This window comes from Ostrea edulis, chromosome 6 (assembly GCF_947568905.1).
Source record: "Ostrea edulis chromosome 6, xbOstEdul1.1, whole genome shotgun sequence".
Lineage (NCBI taxonomy): Eukaryota > Metazoa > Mollusca > Bivalvia > Ostreida > Ostreidae > Ostrea > Ostrea edulis.
The window spans coordinates 12279918-12303008 of NC_079169.1; the positions used below are offsets into that span (position 1 = coordinate 12279918).

The following is a 23091-nucleotide window of genomic DNA, read 5'->3' on the forward strand; positions in this document are numbered from 1 at the left end:
TATTCCTTGTAGGAGTTATCAGATTGATCACTGTTCGCTATATTCACCTTTCATTCATAAAGAAGCACTGTAGTTTACTTGGTTGTTGGTTTTCTTTTTTTTTTTTAAAACATATTCCAAGTTTATAAAGCCGCAAGCGTCTTACCTTGAAGTAAAGTTGGGAATGTTCGATATTTAATGATTTTCATTAAAACGTTACTTTTTGACTCTCTTAAATCGTTTCTTATTGTAACATATTTTGATTGGGTGATTTGTATATTGAGTTTCGAAAATCTAATCTCATATTTCGAATGAGTCATCTGGGTTTTCTGACAAAAGAGGTTATTCGGAATATGCATATTCTATTGCAAAAATAGCTACTTTTAGGAAAAATTACAAAATTGATTATCTCTTGATTTTGCGTGTCACTTTGTTACATGTCATGCATTTGAAAAAAAAATTCAGTACTAACGCCCGTGTATTGCAAAAATTATGATCAACCGCGAAAAATTCATATTACATTAAAAAAAAACTTTTGGCATTGATATAATATGTTAGTACTTTAATTAAAAATTTACCACGTTTAGCGCATTTGTAAGTGGGCTAATTTATGATCAATGCTACAATAGAATATAGTATAATCACTAAAACAGAGCCAAATCATTAATGCACTGATTAATCCATAAATCCATTACGACCAATTACTGTAAATATCTAATAAGTAATGTATACTTTTACATTTTAGATTGGTTCTAATGGCGTTTTTGGACTTGGGGAAACGTTCAACAGCATCACAGTACATGAAATGGATTCTATCAAACTCAAAGAAAAGCGGATCATTTGTCCTTTTTGGACGGATCTGTCATCAGGCGACACTGGAAAAGTGTACTATAACACTTATAGAAGGTTAATCACATACAAAACATTTTTGCTTCAAAGTAAAGTATCGGAACAACTGAATAAATATAGTATACAGATGGAAAGTGAAGGCAAACAATAAAAAAAATTCAAAGTATTTTCCTGCGAGTCTTATGTCTTGAGTTATGGTACAGACAAAATGAAGTATGAAACATAATTCCATGAATTTTACAGAGGAATAGAGGGAGATAGTGAAGACTCGGTGTTCATGGAGAAAGCGGACAGTATTGTTAAGAAACATTTCAGGGATCTGAGAGGTTTCAAAGCAACATGGCTCGTGAAAGTTACGTGGGAAAACATGACTCTGTATGGAAACAAAAAACAGGTATTTTGTTTATCGAACAATTCATCTTTGAGAATTAAATCATTATACATTAAAGTTGACGCGAGATTTTACATGCCGTTCATCGGGGAACGTCTAAATCTGCCATTTTAATTTCGACCAGAGTTATTAAATCTATGAAAATATATACTCTATTCTATATTTAACACTTGACTGATTCGCTTGTTTTATCCTCGAAACATGCTTATCATCAACGATAAAAAATTGCATTACTACATCTACAATGTGACAATGTTGTTCGGATTCCAGCACTGTAGCTTCTAAATGTAGCAATGAGATAACTAAAATGAAGAATGTTTATGAACCAAGTTTATTTTACATGCATATTGAATGCACTTGAAGACATAAATATGCACCAACTTAGATGCACACTCCATGCACAATCAATATGAAAAGAATTTGTAGAAATTTACTGAATTCAGCAATGTATCTCTGTTTGTAACAGTTTTTGTGAAGATTTGGAATCCATTCATTCGTCCCATTGACTGGGATATTAAATGTGTTTAAAACTGGTGCGTGATTTTGAAGAATTGAAAGGGAACTTGGAGTATAAGTATAATACAATTTTCAATGTATTCAATTAACGTACAACTTAATATTTCCGAGATATCAATTTCGACCTAGTCAAAACTAGACACACGGATACTAGTAGTTACATTGTTGTAATAACTCTTTCGCCAAACACTCAACATTTAGGAAGTTGAAGGTTTTCGAGTAAGACTTTATAAACCGAGGTTCGTGCCACAGTACGAGTTGAAACGATAAATAATCTTGACTGCTACGTGCGTAAACACCATGCGGCACTTCGCCTAAAGTTGTTGACGTCTAGATATTAGTTAAGCATCCTTGAAGGCACATTCTCCCAGCTTATAAAATAGTATATACATTTGAGAAATCTACATTTCTCAGAAGGCGTGTTCTTTCCTTACTTTTGAAAATTAGAACCCTCCGTATGTATCTCAAAATGACTGTTTTAAATGGGTCATGAACCTGTTAAAATCCGCATCTATTTTTAACTGGGGCCCGTGCATGCCCAAATCTTAATTTTGTATTTTTTATAGGAGATATGTATGAGACCGATTACTGTTCGTTATCTTCATATTTTCTTTTCATACAAATAACATATGTGTCCATAAGACACCCCATGAAATTTCGAATGAAACTTATTCTAATTTCATTTTAGAAAGTCACATTCCAATGTTTCCTCATCACGGATGGAGAAAATACCTTTACAGTCATTAACTACATAGATGTCGATTTGAAACCAATACGCAATCGTAAAATTTCCATAGGATATCGTTACAAACAATTTGTCGCTAAGAACTCCTTCACGAACCAGAAAGGAGCATTTAGAATGAGTGTAGTTCCTGGAAATAGAGGTATTTATTTCATTTAAAAATAACTATTGGGAAATGACAAATAAAATTTGTTATGAGGAATATGTGGTATATCACAAGTAACGATATGTCATCTTAATACATCTTTCATCCTGAGACAATCGTATTCTTTCTACTTTTCTAAATTAAAGTGGTTACATTTTCGTTTTTTACCAGGGGAACGTGGTTTCTGGATTTACAAAATGACAGAGGGAGTGCAGTCGAAGAGAGATGAAAAAGAATGTTTGTTATGGTACTCTTTTAATATAGAAAATCAAATACACAAGACATTTTCACACATCTTTAATGACATTGAATGTCCATGTGATCCCCGTCTACTGAGGTTTGATCCACGTTACACCATCAACAGATTTGACCGTGTGAACAGAGTGTTGTGTTATGCTTCAATGACCCTAGGAACAAATGTGGTAAGCCTTTATTTTTTTCTTTGTTTTGAAGTTATGTTAAACTAAGCAATGAAATAATTTATGATTATCTCTGTATTAATTATGTGATATACACATTCAGAGGAAGTTTCTACTCCAAAAATAACAATGAGAGATTTTCAAAGTATATTTTGTAAAACTTCGAATATTGTTTGTTTAGAGAAGTCTATACTTCTATGAAGAAGTCTAAAATGGAATTTGAGAGATTCTTGCTTGTATTTGTCAGGAATGTTGCTTCAAGATGTACGCCGATACGGAACACTTAGGTCCCTTACAGCGTTATATACCGCTGGCGGGGACAGTCTTGCAGTATAACCCGTTCTTTGAAAGATATCAATACAATAACTATGACTCAAAGCCCAGGGATCAATGTTGTAGTACAGGTCACTGTGACTGGTATTACAAAGTCCGCCCAATTCCACGCTGTTATTGGAGATCACCTTTCCAACCTGGTAAATTAATATAATACTAGTATGTTTTAAAATACATTTTTGTATATATAGTTCATTGGGATTCTAAACTATTGATTTATAAGATATTAAAAGGTAAACACAATTATGGCCTATAAAACGTTGCGATATTTGATGTTTTTCATTTGTATTATAAGTTTTCATTTGTATTCTATAATTTTTCATTTGTACTCTGCAATTTTTCATTTGGTTCGTATATTTCCGATTAGTAGTCGATATTTTCAATTTGTTTTGTATATTTTTTCAATTGCATTAAATATTTTGTATTTGTCTTATATAATGTTTAATTATCTTGTGAAAAGGTTAATTGTCATTTGCATTGTATAATTTTGATTTATATTGATCTTAGGGATCATTTATCTTGTTTTTTAAAAGGGTTTTATTGGTTTAAACCATGACTCTATTATCAAGCCATAGACTATATCGTTTCATAACTACTGTTTAACTACATGTAAATTTTACTGACCTTTCCCTCGCTTTTCAACCTCATGTTTAAATAAAAGAAACATTGTATCTTGTGATTGAGCATCCAGAACATCTCGCTCGCTTTCAACACGATACAGATTAAAACTTGACCAATGAAATCCTTCTTAACAAATCTAAATATATAATCCCTCTGATATATGTATAATAGAAATTAAGAATTACAAATGAAAGTTTTTACATTACAAATAGAAAATATGCAACATAAATAATAATAAAAAAACCCACACAGTATAAATAGAAAATCTAAATTCCAAGAAGAATATATAGAATACAAATGAAAAAAGAAGATAACGAATAGTGACCAATCTCATAAATACAAAATTATTCAATACAAATGGAAAATATACAAAACAAATAATTGAAAAATATACACTACAAGTGGAAATGATTAAATGTTACCTTTGACATGCTATACACAACTATCAGAACGATGATAACGCTAACCGCAATTTTGAATTGTTTTGTTTTCCATGTCTCTTACTTTATTTTCTTACATATCAAACGAACATGTTTGGTTCTAGACGTAAAGAACTGAAGGTATTCCTCATTCGCGACTTCCGCATCACTAAATATCGTGAAGGGTTAGATAAATTATTGTTTTAAAATCAGGCGATTCTTGGTACCATATAAGGCAATGCATAAAAACAGGATAAGATATGATGTCAAGCAAATAGTTTTATAAGGTACTTTAAAGGACTCTCTGATACTTTTATTTACTGTCTATTTGACATACTTTGAACTTGCGTCTCAATATGTGCGAAAGATCTCCACGCGACGTTAAACACGGAATTAACAAATTTGACGAATTACAACTCTTTCTTACTTTAATAAATTAAATTTATCCTAACTCCCAGAAACAGATCATATAGTAAAATCTATATGTCCAATGTTTTTACCTTTGATTTCGTCACCAGTTGAAATGGTAGTCATTACGTCATAAATGAAAGGTGAAGATAACGAACAGTGAATAACATGCGCATGCATGTTGATAAAAATAGTACGACTATTTCAAAGGCTGGGAATATGCGGCAGAATAGAAAGTGAAATGAAACTATGAAAAATGTTTTTTTCGTATTTGAAAATAGATGAAGGTATGGACATTTCACGCAAAAATACTTGTCATGACTTGCTTACGCGCCCTCACGTGTTTTCAAAAAGGAAACTTACTTTTAACTATATGTTCCACGTTTTACATATACGAATGTACATTGTATTTGAAGTAATATGCTTTGAAACATTATTTTGACTTCACATTTTGAAACAAAAATCTTAGAGGGGTTGTCATGTATACAAGAACTATAGTTCACCACGAAAATTGAGCTATTATTTTATATAAGAATCCTGATATCACTCAGTAAATTAAAAATGACGTAAGGCCGTAATCATGGCATAAACACTACGTTTTACCCCAGTTTGTGGTATCTTGATATGAAATGGCTATTTTTCATGCAGTTGTTCAATTTAACTTGTTGAATTTCATAGGGACCCAGAAAGGACTCTACTATGGGCAGCGGAGAGGGCAAAAATACATTTTTACAAAATCAATGGTAATTAAATTCAACAATCCAAAAAAACAACAACTATATTTAATGGTCCTAAATGCAAAATCAACTGTCTTCTTTGCAATGTGAATATACATTAAATCAGCACAAAGTATCAATATATATAAATCAAACAAAAAAGTTACACCAGCAGACATAAATGCGAAACGAATTATCAAAAACGTAATCAACAGACATAAATACAAAACAAGCGGACAAACAAATAAACGCTAGGTGGCGTTTAAATTTGAGCATTCTGTAAACCTCGAATGATTCCCTACGAATCGATTTAATGACTCGTAAGGTATTCGGAACACATCTAAAGCATGTGCGCCGTTAACTGTGATCCAGACTAATAAAACGCCATATTCAAATTCGAAAAATTAATCATAATAAAATATTTTCTAATAGATATAAAATACCTTACATATCCAATTACATGACGAATTTTGCGAGGCACAATTGGATTGAATTTACACGGTATTTTGGTAAGCTATATCAGAGACATCTCTATATTATTTTTTCAATCTAGGGTTAATATTGACTAAATCAAATAATTTTTTCATTACAGTATGCAAGAAAGTTACAAGAAATTTGACTGAACTTCATTTTTGTTGCACATAGGAATCTTAAGAGCATCAGACACATAGCGTGTTTTTTTTCTGAAGGGAAAGGGGGAGGATAACTCGTTTAAAATTCTTGTCAATCAAACGAAAATAAAAAAGGGACCAAATATCCCTAAAAGATGTTCTCTATTCCAAGCTTCAACAGCAACATATAAGGAAGGGGGCAGCTTCGTTCTACAATGCAATGTAGGGAAGGGGGGGGGGTAGCCAGTATATATCTTAATTTGCAACCTAGAGGCTTGTCTAATGACATCAGAAGTGTTTCCCTCCGCTTTTTCCGTGGCCATTTTGGGATGTTGAACCGAGGATTTCGCGCTTTATTGTGTAGAACACAATATTCAATGACGCATAATCTTTCACAAAGAACGCCACCTGGCGTTTATCTTTGTGCGTCCGCTTGTTTTGTGTCGATGTCTGTTCGTTTTGCATTTATGTTTGTTGATTTTACTTTTTTCGTTTGATTTGTATATATATACTTTCGGTTGATTTTATGTATATCTATTTTGCAAAGAAGACTGTTGATTTTGCATTTAGGGTCATTTATGATAGTTTTTTGATTGGTGAATTTAAATTGCCATTATTTTTTTAATAAATATAATTTTTGCCCTTTCCGTTGCCCATACTCTACCATGAATCCATCTGTACTACTTCGAATTCTTTAAGCGCATGCTGTATTCTATTTTGATGAATGACTTGTAAATTAATCTTAAGATATGAAATCATTTTTATACGATAATATACAAGTCAAAAGTTGCTGCAATGCTTTCGTTTCATTACATTGAGTGTTTCTATGCTAAAGGGTCAATTAAAGTCAAATTACCAATTTATAAAAGCCATGTTCCATTTCTCTTTATTTGTAACAGTCATTTGAACTCATTGAAATTATCATGATAATTATCTTTTTACAGGAATTAATTTCGGAGATCCTCATATAACTACACTTGATGGTCTGGACTACACATTTAATGGATACGGAGAATACACCATGATCAGGATAAATACCAGTGCAACAACCTTTGAACTCCAGGCTCGGACAGACTTGGCAACCACAGAAAATGGAACTACCATTAATGCTACTATATTCAGTGCCTTTGCAGCGCAAGACCAAACGGGCTCTAAAGTACAGGTCGAAATGTCACGAAACAAAACGGGTATAAAGCAATGTAATGATACATATCTTTAAAACTGTTTTTGCTGGATACAGTTAGGATGAAAACTGCTAACGGACAGCCAAATCAATTGTAGACATGTAAAACCACTAAGTAGCTTATGAATATTTCCGTAAATGTAAAAGGAAACCATTTTCTCAAAAATCAAAATGAACTTTCAGTAAATCTATAATCACAAAACTTTTCTAAAGTCAACAGCATAAAACGCACGGCTTTTCAACATTTTACGCTACCATTCCTTACGATAAATGACAAACTAGGTGTCTTAGTATAGACATCTGCCTTTTCAATAAAATGGAACTCGGAAATATTCATATATTGCGATCAGTTAGAAAAAGAAAATCAAAAATTCTTATTCTGCGTTGAAATGATCTAACATTTATATCATGATCAATTTTTTCGTTGAACTTTGGTGATCAGGTACAAATTGTTCCCCTTTATTAGCAGCCTTGTTTTGTATTTTTTGGCAGTTTACGTAAAAAAAATATTTGTGTGGCCTTTAATTCGATACTTTCAACTCTGACAAACTCGATCATTTTAACGATCATAGACTTTGGGAAAGTCTGATTTTAAACGGGACTGTAACATCAACTTGTTTATCAGTAGATTGCCTCTATTTGGAAACCTATCATGAACAAAACATAAATCATAATACAACTCGAACACTGTTTACAGGAGTAAACCTTGCTATATTCAATAAGAATGTCTCCATGTGTAAACCGAGACCATATTCATTTGACATGTTTTGAAAAAAAAATGCAAGAAATGAATATTGGGATTAATGAATAAAATAGAGCGTATAGCATATGATCCGTAGCTGATTATGTGGAAAAAAACCATGAAGTCTAATTGTCTCTTTAAGTAAAGAAAAAATACTACGAATTGCGGAGTTCAGTTTACCGAACAGGTTTCAAAAGTAGATTATGTGGAAAAGAATTACTCATCAAAATCATGATTAAATATATGTACCTACTGCAGATGGTTTTAATAATATAATAAAAAATGATGGTGGTTTTGGATAGATATGATTAATTTATCACTTTCTTCTTTTGTACACCCGCTATTAATTCTTGTCATCTGTCCAATACCATGACATTTAACCATAACATATAATCGCCCGCCTCCTGGTATTCAGTGATAACGAAACTTTATAATGTATGTTATTTCTCTTAAGTTGTTACGGATTTTGTTTTTACCTTTATTTTCACTACTTGATTTTAAAAAAGGAGTGGATTCCCATATTTACGATTCAGCTATTGTGACGTGGTTGCATATGAAATAAGTATTTTCAGGTTATAATTATGTTAATATTATTCAAACTCTATAAGCATAATGCAGAAATGTATGCCTTTTTCAGGAATGATAATCCGAGTTAATGGAGCGGACCTGACAACTAAATTTAAAAATACCAACTATACATTCCGAACACCGAACGTGTCATTGCAGTGGGAAAACCAAACAATATCTGCAACATTTCTCAAACCATGTAAGTTCCTTGTACATTTAGAGTACACTTAATGTATTCTTCTGAAATAATTCGCTCTCTATTCTCCATAGTCATAACAGAAACTTAGTTCATTAATTTATGATATTTTCCAGTCATAACTATGAAAATCAGCCTTGGGAAACGATTCCTGATTTGCGAGACACTAGTCAACAAAAAATACAAAGGTCTAGTGTTAGGTTTGATGGGAAACTTTGACGGAAACAAAACGAACGATTTCATTCTCCCAAATGGCACTATCTTAACAGGAAATGCAAGTAAAACTGAGAGGGACATCTTTTACAAATTTGGACATCTTTGTAAGTATATTTATTTCCACATGATATCAAATCTTATATTTGTTATTGGTAATTATGTACCAGATGTGTGTTGTTGTTTCTATCAAGGGTCTGTCAGTGAAAAGTCTACTATATTCCACTATGATGACGGATTAACATACAAGAATTTTTCGCATCCTGAGTTTGTGCCACTATTCACTGATGAAGTGGATAAAAACCGCACTAAGGAAGCAAAAGAGAAATGCGGTTCCAACCCTTCTAAAGCTTGTATATCAGATTATCTTGCAACAGGAGACATTAAGTTGGCCGAATCTTCTGGACTTAAAGAGCAGGATTCAAAGTCAGATGTTGCAGTCATCGGTAATACATGCATGGAAAAATATTTCTTCTAGAAACTTTTTATCACCCTTCTTATTTCCTCACATTTCAATTTCATGTTTTCAAAGAATTTGGATATTTCATGTATCTTAACAAAGTAACCAGAATTATTCTTAACTTTCAAAATGTTAATATGGAATTAATTCTGGAGAAAATAATAATAATAAATATCTTGTTGTGGCATCCAATTCTACATTTATATACTCGACGACACATCATCAGGGGATGCTTACTCCTCCTAGGTACCTGATCCCACCTCTGGTGTGTCCTGGGGTCCGTATTTGCCCAACTATCTATTTTGTATTGCTTATGGAATTTATGAGATTGATCACCCATCGTTATCTTAACCTTTCATCTATGAACAATAATAACGTTCAGTCATATGTCGATACGATATATCCCTGTCGAAATAAGGGACACCACAGAGTCATTCAATTCTGCTTCATACTTAGATATTTTGTTCAAAAGAAATATTAACGGCAAACTAACAACTCAATTTTATGACAAACAGGATAGTTTCAGCTTCTCCATCGTCAACTTCTCATATCTATATAGCAACATTCCATTTAACCTCTGCAAATGGTGTTTTTCTTTCTCAACTGATTCGATACGCAAGAACTTGTTCTGCGTATAGTGAGTTTTCAAATCGAGGTAGGTTACTGAGAAACAAGTTGATAGTGCAGGACTTTCCACAATGTCGTTTAAAGTCAGCAATTCGCAAATTATATGGTCGTTATAACGATCTAGTTTGCCAATACAACATATCATTGGGTCAAATGCTGTTTGACGTGTTTCATACTGATTGTTTGACCGTTCTTGGCACACTGATTTTGACTACGGATAACTCCATTTACCTGATCAGGATATAGGACTCACAACGGGTATGACCGGTCAACAGGGAATCACTCCTGTTAGGGACCTGATCCCACCTCTGGTATGTTCAGGGGTCCGTGTTTGCCCAACTCTCTATTTCGTTTTGCTTATAGGAGTTTTGAGATTGATCACTGTTCGTTATATTCATCTTGCATAAGATTGGAACGATTTAAAAGTTTTTTTTTCCACAAATACTTAAAGATAAAAGTTTGTTCATCAATACATCATAATTAACGGTATCAAATGCTTTGCTTAAATCCATAAACAGTACACCTGTAAGTTTCCCTATATCAATGTTCTCAAGCCATTTGTCAATGGTATTATGGAATGCAGTTTTGCAAGAGTATTTTGGTCTGAAACCTGATTAATGCTCCGTTAAAAGATACTTTGCATTGAAATACTCGTAAATAGTGTTAAAACGTGTATTTTCATAACTGTGCGTACGATAGGTAAAACAGATACCGCTCTATAATTATTAACACGGAAATTATCCCTAGATGTGAAAAGCGGGGTAATTAAGTTTTTCCATTAATTTACAACGTCACCCTCCCGTATAGAGAAATTCATGATGAAACACATCATGTCAGCTACAACATCAATACCACTTTCATCAATTTTACAGAATCAATACTTGTAACTTTTGAACTTGGCATGCTTTTAATTTCTTTCTTCAAAAATTATATAACTACATTTGGAATTGTAAATGAGGCTTTTGACATTTTTGGGAACAAATAATCAAAATATGTCGTAAAATGACGTATTCTACAACATAAATCATTGAAGGCATTTGAAATTTTATAAGAGTCTGAAATAACTTGACCATCAATATCTGGGTAGAATGTTGATGCGCCTATAGATTTGGAGGGTAAAAATTACTTTAATTTTTTCCACATATCCATAGGTTTGTCACTACATTGATTTATCGCATTGTCAACAAATTACCTTTTAGCATCAAGGATTATTTTTACAACGCAGTTTCTTGCTGATTGATATAAGGCCCAGTCCAATTCATGGCGGAATCTGAAAGCCGCCCGATGGAGATGATCCCTTTGATGAATTTCAGATAGAACGTCGACGTTAATCGATTTTTGGAATCCTTCTTTCACATAAAATTCATTGCTTGAAGAACACTTCATTTTAATGACAAATTCTTAATATATAATTTGTTCTCTTAATAATTTTTAATTTAATGAATAGTATATAATAAGCTATCGATTATAATGATTGCATTTTCTACAGTTGTGTTAGGTCTGTTATTATTCTGTTTGTTCCTAGGCCTGCTCTGTAGATCTCGCTATTCATTTTGAGATTTCTATAACTATCCTTAAACTTTCTTTTTCACAGAAAATGAAAGTCCTCAGATATCTGGAAATACCACAGTATATGTTGTTGTCAATAAAGAAGTGGAGATTAGGTTCAATGCTTCAGATGATGGTAAAGAAAACCCAGCGTATAGAGTTTTAAAACAACCAGACAATTTCATTTTTGATAATGAAACAGGAATAGCAAGATGGACACCTAAAAATGCGAGCCTTTCTGAAATCAGGTAAAACTGTCAGTATTGAAACAAAAAGGGTATTTTGGATATATTATAGTATTTATGTTCCATTTTCCTTCTTTTCGTCAATCCATTGATAACATTACACTTCTCCTTTTCCTTAGTATTATTGCTGTTGACAACCAGGGTGCACAGTCCCCCTCCCTCGATGTCGCCATCATATTATGTACTGGTTGTAGTGATCGAGGGAAGTGTGATAAGGTCAATGTCATCCCTACAGATAATGACCTATTTCACACGGCAGCCTGCAGCTGTAACAATGGATATTCTGGTATATAATTATGTTTATGATTATTAGTTCCCCTATTTGATATATGACGTACATGAAGACTGATCAGATTAGAAAACTGACCGTGATGTTCAGTTGATAGTAAGGCTGGATATTCCGTCTACATGTAAAATCAAAATATTTTATTTGTGAAGATGGCCACTGTTTTTCATGTTTTTATTCTGTACAACAGGAGATGATTGTGAGTATGAGATAGATGCCTGTATACAGAGCCCCTGTCCTCTAGGTAGGAATTGTACTGACCTGTCCCCCGAGGAAGAGGTCAAACTGGGCCGCGGATACAATTGTTCAGAATGTCCCACTGGGTATAAAGATGTCGAAAATAAATGTCAAGGTCTGTATCATTAAAAGACCTCTTTGTATGGGCGCTCGAATTTCATATATCTACTATAAAATGGCAAGATGTTTAGAGAAGTTATTTTTATCTCACGTAAAGCTTCGTTAAGGTATATAAGGAATAGATTGTCAAAGAAGCATAACAATGTGATGAAGCTACAATAAAGCACTGAATTATGTATGGAAAATACTGAGATTTATTCTTTGTTATCTTTAAAGGAGTATTTTACAATTTCGTAAGAATTATCATGCATGAGTAAAGTATACGTATACTATCTAAACAACTGATGATATTCAGGGTATTGATTATCAAAATAATTTTAAATTAGATATTGATGAGTGTATATCGACTGGAAGTAATTCCTGTGATGTTACCAAAGAAACTTGTGAAAACACAGACGGCGGTTACATCTGCAACTGTTTAAAAGGATACAGAAAACTGGATGATACTTGCAATGGTATGTGTACTGCATGTGTAAGAAAATACCAAGTTTTGATACACATAATGACAAGTAGACTAATAGGTGAATTAGTAGATACGAATTAGTCCCCGTTTCAAACTTAAATTGATGAATAAAACAATAATTAATATTATTATACTTTTATGCAAAATACTCGAAACTGATTGGTCGAGAAGCATTTGAAAAAACATATTGTTACCCTCTGAGAACAGAAAGCACGCCCTCCAGGGTGATAGTACATGTATATACATGTAACAACATGTAACAGTACTTGACAACGGGTGATATTATAACAAATTATCACATGCGTCTTTATGTGCGCACTGTTCGCCGCAGATTGTTACACAACGTCGTTTGAGCGTTTGCAATAAACACGAATACCTGCATCGATATTCGAAATATCACATGATAGTGATTGATCAAATGTCGACAGACGCAAGTCTTTCTGCTTTGCTGTTTTTATAACATTCAGTATAATAAAACAAATATTGCATGTAGTTGAGGGTAACATTGAAAATTTTCACCCCTCGAGAAACCATCGTCAACCTCGGTTACGCGTCGGTTGACAATGGTTTTCTCGGGGTGAAAATTTGCAATGTTATACTCAACTACATGTAATATGTACATTGTATATATGAATATTTCTTTTTTTGAAATAAGGAGGAAAGATATTCAGAATCACATTTCACTTTTTCATAATTTTCTTTTGACTTTCTGACTTATTTTGTTTTGTTTTGGTAGAAATATTTTGCGTCTTTATCAACACACCTGATTTTACAGATATAAATGAGTGCATAGAAGGAACCTCAGGATGTCAACAAATTTGTAAAAATACTCCGGGGTCATTCAATTGTTTATGTCACCAAGGATTCAATCTGAATGAAGACAACTCTACTTGTAATAAAACAGGTATCACGGTATAGTAAATGGCCTTCTTTTCACATCAGTTCTACCGTCAAAGTAATACCTGTAGATCATATATGAAACAATGAATTACAGGTGACGATCACTGTAGAGATTTTGATAAGGAATGTGAGTATGCTTGCAGCACTATAGACAGAACCACCCAGTGTATATGTCCATCTGGGTACCAGCTCACAAATAATGGGATAAACTGCACAGGTCTGAATATAGTTTCTTTATTCCTACGTTATATATTGAACTAAATGTTTACACTTCATATACTAATGGCTTTTAAAACAAGAGTGTTTATAACAAGACACTTTTTTCAGATATTGATGAATGTTCACTGGATACTTCTCCTTGTGATCAGGAATGTGACAACATGAAAGGATCTTTTATATGTATTTGTCGTCCTGGTTATAGTCTGAACGCTGATAAAACTTCCTGTTCAGGTAAGCTACATACTATTGTATTCTAAACATTGATCTGCATTACACTTCAGTAGACGTTAGACTTATTTTCTCATTTCTAAAATCACAAGTGTATCGTGTTTAATTTTCAATAAATGTTAATAAAATCACATTCCTATATATGATGCAGTTGTATACCGGAATTTTTATATCGGTTGCATTGATTCGATCATTCATTTCATGATTGAGATTTCATGAATTCAATCCCCGATCGTACCTTAAACGCATCAAACATAGATTCTCTTAATATTTGGAATTGAGGAGTAGACTTTGTGTGTCTTCCGGATATGACCTTGAAAATCCGAGGTCCCTGATCACAGTAGGCGTTGACACGATAACGAATATCCAATGCTGAAGCTCCGAGTGCCATTCATAGGTCTAAATTTGTTGTACTTCCTCTTCCAACTTGTAACTTGTAACGTCTCAATATGAGTCAAATATAAACAAAAAAGGATTTAAAGATAATGAACAATAAATCGTTGACTACTACCTTCGATATTCATTTATGATTTTAAACCGAGAATTTACATTATTGCATGTATATATAACAGTGTAAGAACAATTATTTGGGTTGCAAACTGTTCATATTTTCTTAACAGTCTGTGACCTACCAAACTATGGTGAGAATTGCAGCCAGGTATGCGAATGTGGTCCAGGTGTAAAAAGGTGCGACCCTGTTAGTGGATGTATCTGTCTCCCGGGATGGACTGAGAAAAACTGCAGTGTGGACATTGATGAGTGTCAGCTAAACCCAAGTATATGTGGTAGCAATAAACTATGCCATAACACCGAAGGTTCCTACAAGTGTGATTGTTTACAAGGATTCAAATTAATCGACGACAAGTGTGAAGGTTTGCTCTTTTTAAATTTCATCTTTAAAAATGAATTTTGATTGTTGGCATTTTTGTTGGTGGTGGTGCTGCGTGCTATTTTTTTTTTTTAGGAATCTTATTTCTTTTATTTAAAGTATGTTTACTATACTTGATTTAAATCTACTCTTGTTTGGTTTTTGCTTTTGTTTTCCTTTACTTGTGGTGAGAGGTATCTTTTTTTTTATTTGCTTTATTTCTAGGTAGTAGTTTTTTTATTAATCTTAATCTGTATGTTCAAAATGAATGTACTATACATGATTTATATCCATCATATTTCTCCGTGTTTTAAAGATATTGATGAGTGTAACGATGCGTCACTGAATGACTGTCCGGTGGACACTACACAGTGCAGGAACACGTTCGGTAACTATAGCTGTGAATGTAAGGAAGGATATCAAAATAGAAACTCCGTCTGTGAAGGTAGTTATATTTTTGGAGTGCTAGTTGTTTGATGAAATATAAGATGTACCCTCCCCCCCCCCTTTTTAAAATTTCTTGTTATGATTCTTTTTTTTATTGAATGATGACTTGTTTCATAAACTTTCTTGTTTTCCGAAATCAAAAGTGAAACAGTTTCTATAAGTGTAGATTGACTGGCGAAAATATCATTTATTTAAGTATAATTCCTTTTCATCAGTTCTTTTGTCACTTTTGTCAACAGATATTGATGAATGCGAGACTCCTACTCACGGATGCTCCCAGAAATGTGAAAACGCCAATGGTGGATATAGCTGTTCTTGTGTCTTTGGATTTACTGTAAAGGATGATAGAAAAACCTGTGAAAAGGGTACCAAGTCATGGACATAGCATCCTTTAAATTGTGATGCTGTTGCAATTTTATTTTTAAGTTTGTTTTCCATAAACTTTCAATGTTTTGTAACACAGCATTAAAGCAGAAAATTATTCCTTGGTATAATACAATATGATAAAAAAAAAATACTTATAGAAAATGACGCTTCGAAATGCTCTTTTTTAAGCATGAACTTTCGCTATATAGTTCTTCGGTAAAAATCGTTAACAATGCTATAGATTCTAATGGTATTTTAATAAATTGCTAAACATTTTCCCTTGAGTGAAATTCAACTTACCAATTTTGTAGTCCCAGATCGAGATTCTTGTTCCCTTTTTCCGGAATTAAACTGTTCCTACGGTTGTAAACAACTAGCACATGACGATCACAATGGAGTATGTTTTTGTGAGACAGGATACGAACTTGCAGAGGACGGCAAAACATGCAAAGGTATCGTTTACGTAATAATGATATAAACATGAATACATATACACTAGCGCGTAAAAGAAACTAACACATTATAAACGCAACATCATTTAATGGAACTGTGTACCTATAATCTGATAAATGAAAGGTGAAAATAACAAGCAGTGATCAATCTCAACTCCTATAAGTAATACAAAATAGATAGTTTGAAAAACATGGACCCCTGGACATACAAGAGGTGGGATCAGGTGTCTAGGAGGAGTAAACATCCCCTGTCGACCGATCACACCTGCCGTAAGCCCTATATCATGATCAGGTAAAAGGAGTTATCCGTAGTCAAAATCAGTGTGCCAAGAACGGCGTAACAATCGGTATGAAACACGTCAGACAGCATTTGACCCATTAATAGGTTGTATTGACGAACTAGATCGTTATAACGACCATGGACTTTGCGAAACAAAATAATGAGTTCAGAAACATAGACTCTTAGATATACCAGAGGTGGGAGCAGGTGCCTAGAAGGAGTAAAGATCCCCTTCTCTGTGATTTTCCTAGATCTATTTACGTTCCAAATCACAAATCAAGATGTTGCGTTTCTTTGAGTATTAATGTGTAATTACATTGGCAATGTAAGGATTTGCTTCAATATGTACTTTGTTTTTGGAGAATTCAGGGGGCCAAATATGATACCAAGCTAACTTTGTTCTCTTGCATTTACTTCTTTATAACTGGTGATGATATTTTCATTTAGACATTGACGAGTGTGGTAAAGTCAGTGACACTTGCGAACAGAATTGTACAAATAAAAATGGATCTTTTACCTGCGGCTGCGCCATTGGTTACTCACTACAAAATGACGGGAAATCCTGCAAAGGTAGCACATCTTCCATTGGTGTTATTATTTTGTCATATATAGTTTTAGTTTAGGAATACATTTAAATGCAATATCATTTACAGTGGAATCGAGGTACGCCTCCAAAATCTAGGATGACGATATCCGTTTGCTCACTATATATTACAGAATGAAAATAAAAAACTTATATAACTACATCATACTAAATCTTTCTTACGTCTTGGCAAGATATATAATGATAAGTGTTGACTGTAGGGGACAGATACAATGTATTTTATACCATCACAGGGTGTATGTTATTTGATATGTATCGTAAAATGAAACTATTTCAGTGTGTAGTCAGTATTTCTACGGTGAGAACTGTGAGGCACCCTGTAAATGTGGACGAGGTGCCAGTGGTTGTCATCATGTGAATGGTTGTGTCTGTAAGCCCGGATGGACAGGTGAAACGTGTGAAGTGGATATCGACGAATGTAAAAAGAAACCATGTGCTGGGGATCACCTGATCTGTCTGAACACCCCAGGATCATTCCGGTGTCAATGTATTACAGGGTTCCAAAACGCCACTGGTGGAATCTGCGAAGGTATTTGAAGTAAAGGGCAAATCAATATTACATAGTTTATGATCTTGAAAGTTTGATTTTGATATTTGATACAATGATATAGACTATTAAATAATTTCTGGTGATTATGTTATTGCATGTTACAGATGTTGAAAGGACTGTCACGGATAACCGTGCTAGAATGTGATAAATGATAAAGTCACAAACAATTTACATATTTGTTTGGTATACAAATATTTAAGATTCTGGTCCCGGTTTTATGACGTTGAGCGTAAAGATCCTCAAAATGTTTCTGGCTTAAATATGGATCCACTACACTGATGACTGTTGTCATACGTGGACACATCACACATGTCGATGCTCCCCAAAGTGTTTGGTTTCAATACTGTGGTTACTTGGTACACGTGTACTTGGTACACACTACAAGGTAGCACCTACGACAATAAAGTCATACTATATAAACGTACACATACACACAGGTTTTCAGGTTGAAACCTTACTTTACATTATCCATGTATTTATGCATCATACACTGTTATACATATAAGTTACTTCATATCATAACAAGATACACAAAAACTCTAGCAATTCTATGCATATCAGTTACACAATGTTTCTTACAGCAAAACAATTATGGCCAGTACTACACGCCGTAACTTTGCAAACAGGACTATATAGTGAAGACGGTTTTGAAAAAGGAAACCGGTATTGAAACAAGCACAAAATACAAAGTATGAATAAAGATACTTGGAAAGCTTTAGGACCTTTTAACAAACAAAATACTATATAAAATCGTTACATAAAACTCACCTCAGAACAAGCCGAACACAGGCAACATTTATAACAATGTCAAAGTGTCTGCAATAAAATTATTCTATAATTGGTGGCAATATTCTGGTTTAAGCGTGCTCATATCAATGCGTCCTTCTCGCTGGACAGCTCAGTTCCTACTGCGAGCACGGACTGGGGGTTTTATGCTCCAATAGATTGGGGTTCAATAAAGGGATATTTACAATTTAACAGAGGTCCCAAGTAGGATAAAGCTACGTTTGATTTGACAAAACAAAACTGAACTAAAATTAACATGCAAATATATTTTAATGTGACAAAAGGAAAGGACACAACTTGAACCAAACAAGTTCAAATTTTATTTTTCCATTTCTAATATACTACTCAAAATTTTATAAGGATCACAAGGTTATATGTGTATAATTTACCACTAACATAACAAAAGACATACATTTGACTCAGAAACGTGTTTACTCAGGTTATGAATGAAAATTCATGAACGGCTTGAACTTTTATCAATACGTAATGCTTTAAATCTGATAATAACATCAAAAGGCATTTCATTACAAAAAAGTTAACAGCAAACCAGATAAAAAATTACACAGTTTTGGGGGATAGTCTATCATTACACTTAGTCGATGAAGTGTCAATACCGGGTATGGCCTCCCCTTGCATCAATGACGGCTTGACAACGCCGAGCAATGCTGTCAATAAGCACCCGGATGTTTCCAATGGGAAGGTTGTTCCACTCTTCCACGAGGGCGTTTCCGAGCTCTGCCAAAGTCATGGGTTGTGCTCTACGGCGTGAAAGGGCAACATACAGCATGTTCCATACATGCTCAATCGGTTTCAAGTACGGCGAGCGCGCTGGACAGTCCATACGGACAATTGTCTCCTGCTGAAGGTACTGCTCCACCACCCTGGCGCGATGAGGACGGGCGTTATCATCCATCAGGATGAACTCAGGGCCAACAGCACCAGCGTAGGGTCTGACATAAACATTGAGGATTTCATCCCGGTACCGCATCCCGTCATTGTTCCTCTCTCCAGGACATGAAGATATGTTCTTCCATCCCTGCTGATTCCACCCCAGACCATGACGGAACCACCACCATAACAGTCATGTTCACTGATGTTGGCATCATGGAAACGTTCACATTGTCGTCGCTACACTCGGTGCCTCCTGTCTGTAAAGTCCAAACAATACCTGGACTCATCGGTGAACAAAACTTGAACATAATCGTTCTGTGTCCAAGTGACATGATCTTCAGCCCAGTCCAATCGCTCCCACCGGTGTCGAACAGTCAGAGGGACTCGAACACATGCCTTTCTCGAGTTGAGACCTGCATTGTGAAGCCAATTCCGTATCGTCTGAGTGGACAGATTCACCCCCGAGGCGTTCAGGAGGTCGTTACGTAGGCTGGTTGCTGTCCAGAAGGGATGGCGTCGTGTCTGAAGAGCCACAAAATGGTATTGGCGTTGGGTTGTCGACCTCTGACGACCTCCCCGATGTCAGTGTGCTGCTGTACCAAATGTTTGCTGTCAGTTCCAGGCCCTGTTTACAACGCTCTGGCTGACGTTTAGTGCATTTGCAAAGTCACATTGTGAATAGCCAGCGTCAAGCATTCCAATACATCTGCCCTGTTATTCTGTCGTCAGGCGACGCCTTACACGTTCAGGGGGTATTGTGTTGATAAACGTAGTGTAAACACTCAACTGAGTTTGAAATTTTAGAAAGAATCAGACACCGATGCTTGAGTGAAAATCGTGCAATGGTAGCAAAAGCATAAACTGTGATGAGAAACGCATTTCCCATGGCATGAAATGCACGTGCAAGTTTGTTGAGGACGTTTTTGATTTCACTTGGACATATTATTGCCCGCTATGCAGTTATTAATTTTTGAAACAAAAATATCTATGATCCTTATCAAATTTTGAGTAGTATATTTAGAATACTTAGAATATGTATTTCTAATGGTTAGCAAAAAATTGAATATTAGTTGTCAAGGTACATGAGAGATACATAGCTCACAGTTTTTTGTTATGTAAACAAGGCTCATGCCATAGTCTTGTTTACATTGCTAAAATATATTAGTAAAACTTTCATTTAAAGCAGATTTTTTTGAATTTATAAGGTAATTCTGAATACAATCAAATAGTTTCTAGTGCTTGGCACATCCCATTTTATTTTAAACATATTATTTTCTATTAAGCAATCTATATGTAAACTAAATATGGCACGAGCCTTATTTACATAACAAATAATTGCGAGTGTTTCATCTCGCTTGTAACTCAACAACTGATATTCAAAGTTCGGTTGATCATCAGAAATACTTTAGGTATGCATTGTAAACAATAAAAAAGGAAAATTAAGATTTGAAAATGTTCAGCTCTTTTTTTTTTTTTTACTTTTTAATCGCCTTGGATTCACAAAATGAGTGCTTATGTTTCATCAATTCTTATATTTATTCTACAGACATCGATGAATGTCAGGATCCTCTAGCTTGTCACCAGAAATGTACAAACTTTGACGGAAATTACACCTGCAGCTGTAAAGATGGATATGAACTTATAAATACGAAGGATTGTAAAGATATAGATGAATGTAAAACCGCCCAGTGTCACCAATGTTCCAATCGACCAGGGGGCTTCACATGTTCATGTTACGAAGGCTATCGACTGAATGCAACGACACAGGATAAATGTCATAGTTAGTAACAGTTTCGCCTAAGATAAAACTGACATGAATTAACTTATGATCTTAATCTCGTTGTTTACGACGTATTCCATCTATCAAAATGAGATTTGGATCAAAGTAAATTGATGTCGGGTAGTATTTTCGATCGATTTTATTTGTCCACATTTAGTTTTCCTGCTGATTGTAGGTCTTTCTAAGATGGCTCTTCACACCAACATTTTATTCAACTTCGATATTTAAAAAGAAAAGTAGTGATATTTCTGAAATTTTGTCATCTTTTTTCCAAAAATGTAAAAATTATATTTGTTTATCATCTATTTTTCCAAATCACATATTTCTTGAAGGCTTTTGCTGTGGATTTTAACAATAAAAACAATTTAGGATTATAATTTTCAAATTTTTTACCTAGCGAGATTTCTTATTTGTAAACAAAGCACCATGTTGTTTTCCAGAAAACTAAGAAATGAATAACATAAAAGTTGATAGATAGTATTACCCATGCGATGGTAAAATCATACTTCATATAAAGTGCTTTTTAACGATTCATTCAATACAATTCTTATTTAAAGGACAATCTTCAAGTAATATTTCATATCTTTAATTTCTCCGGAATTCCAAAACAAGTTATTTTATTGTAACAAAAGAAATTTAGATTTTACAAATAACTATGGAATTGGGGTTTCGGTATCATTAGATACATTTTTAAAAAAAATTCTCGAATGGGATGCAAAACTACGGAAACTGGTGGGTGCCAGGGTAATTATTGATTTAACTGGCGGTCGCCATTTGATTTGATTGACGGTGGCCACTTAACGTATCTTGCGATCGCCACTACATTTAACCGACAGCTACCACTTAATTTGAGCGGCAAGGCCTTTATATGACCGCCAATTATTCAACTGCTCTCTCTTTTCCAAAATCAAAATGTTGTAACTCCTGTAATATCCCTCTCCAATAATTATTGATATATGTATGTGTTATACAATCAAATAAGTTTGTTTATCGATTGTGTTGTTAATCTATAAAGATATGTAAATGTTCATAATGTCAAATGTCGACAGATAAGTGCGATAGAAAATCTTAATGCGTATTGAATATCCCCACGTATCAGGCACGCAGTATCAGTGAGCTGTCCCTTCACGTTTTAGACAAATTTCATTTTCCCTAATTTTTACTTCCAAACAAATAAGATATACTGGCGGGTTGTCCCCCACCCCATTCGTGTGATCAATTGCAGCTTTTTGTGCAAGATTTGTAAGGCTAATCAATTTATCATCAAATTTCCATTCGCTTTACTGGTATTGTGTTTGGTTATTTTTTATCAGATATTGATGAATGCGTGGAAAATATTGACAACTGTTCAAAAGATGCCCTCTGCACTGATACTGTTGGAAGTTTTAATTGTAGCTGTTTCAAGGGATTTAAGGGCGATGGATACCACTGCGCAGGTATATAACCATTATTGATTTCATGATTATGTATATGCAGATCAAACATTGTTTTAGAATAAACAGTGAAGTGATTGATGTGATACACATGTAACCAGTGAAAGAAATATACAATAAGATGTTTGCCATGACGTTGATTTTTTTGTTTTTCTTTATATCTAGTGCATAAGATATATGTTAATGGTGTTTGTATATATCAACTGATTCGATATGCAAGAGCTTGTTCTGTGTATGGTCAGTTTTTAAAT

At 34.1% G+C, this 23091-nt stretch overlaps 1 protein-coding gene across 1 annotated transcript in view; it reads left to right on the forward strand.

Annotated features, from left to right (window-relative positions):
• The window catches only part of LOC125648181 (uncharacterized), a 144934-nt gene that overhangs the window by 112863 nt on the left and 8980 nt on the right, over positions 1–23091 (forward strand). The window contains exons 12-35 of the mRNA XM_056141547.1: positions 725–885; positions 1072–1222; positions 2424–2619; positions 2794–3044; positions 3289–3514; positions 7094–7336; positions 8712–8840; positions 8954–9157; positions 9245–9496; positions 11732–11933; positions 12050–12216; positions 12407–12568; positions 12900–13028; positions 13812–13940; positions 14031–14153; positions 14264–14386; positions 15004–15255; positions 15568–15696; positions 15938–16063; positions 16376–16516; positions 17244–17366; positions 17678–17929; positions 21174–21407; positions 22721–22843. Coding sequence (XP_055997522.1) covers positions 725–885; positions 1072–1222; positions 2424–2619; positions 2794–3044; positions 3289–3514; positions 7094–7336; positions 8712–8840; positions 8954–9157; positions 9245–9496; positions 11732–11933; positions 12050–12216; positions 12407–12568; positions 12900–13028; positions 13812–13940; positions 14031–14153; positions 14264–14386; positions 15004–15255; positions 15568–15696; positions 15938–16063; positions 16376–16516; positions 17244–17366; positions 17678–17929; positions 21174–21407; positions 22721–22843 — 4228 coding nt within the window. The remainder of the gene's footprint in view (positions 1–724; positions 886–1071; positions 1223–2423; positions 2620–2793; positions 3045–3288; positions 3515–7093; positions 7337–8711; positions 8841–8953; positions 9158–9244; positions 9497–11731; positions 11934–12049; positions 12217–12406; positions 12569–12899; positions 13029–13811; positions 13941–14030; positions 14154–14263; positions 14387–15003; positions 15256–15567; positions 15697–15937; positions 16064–16375; positions 16517–17243; positions 17367–17677; positions 17930–21173; positions 21408–22720; positions 22844–23091) is intronic.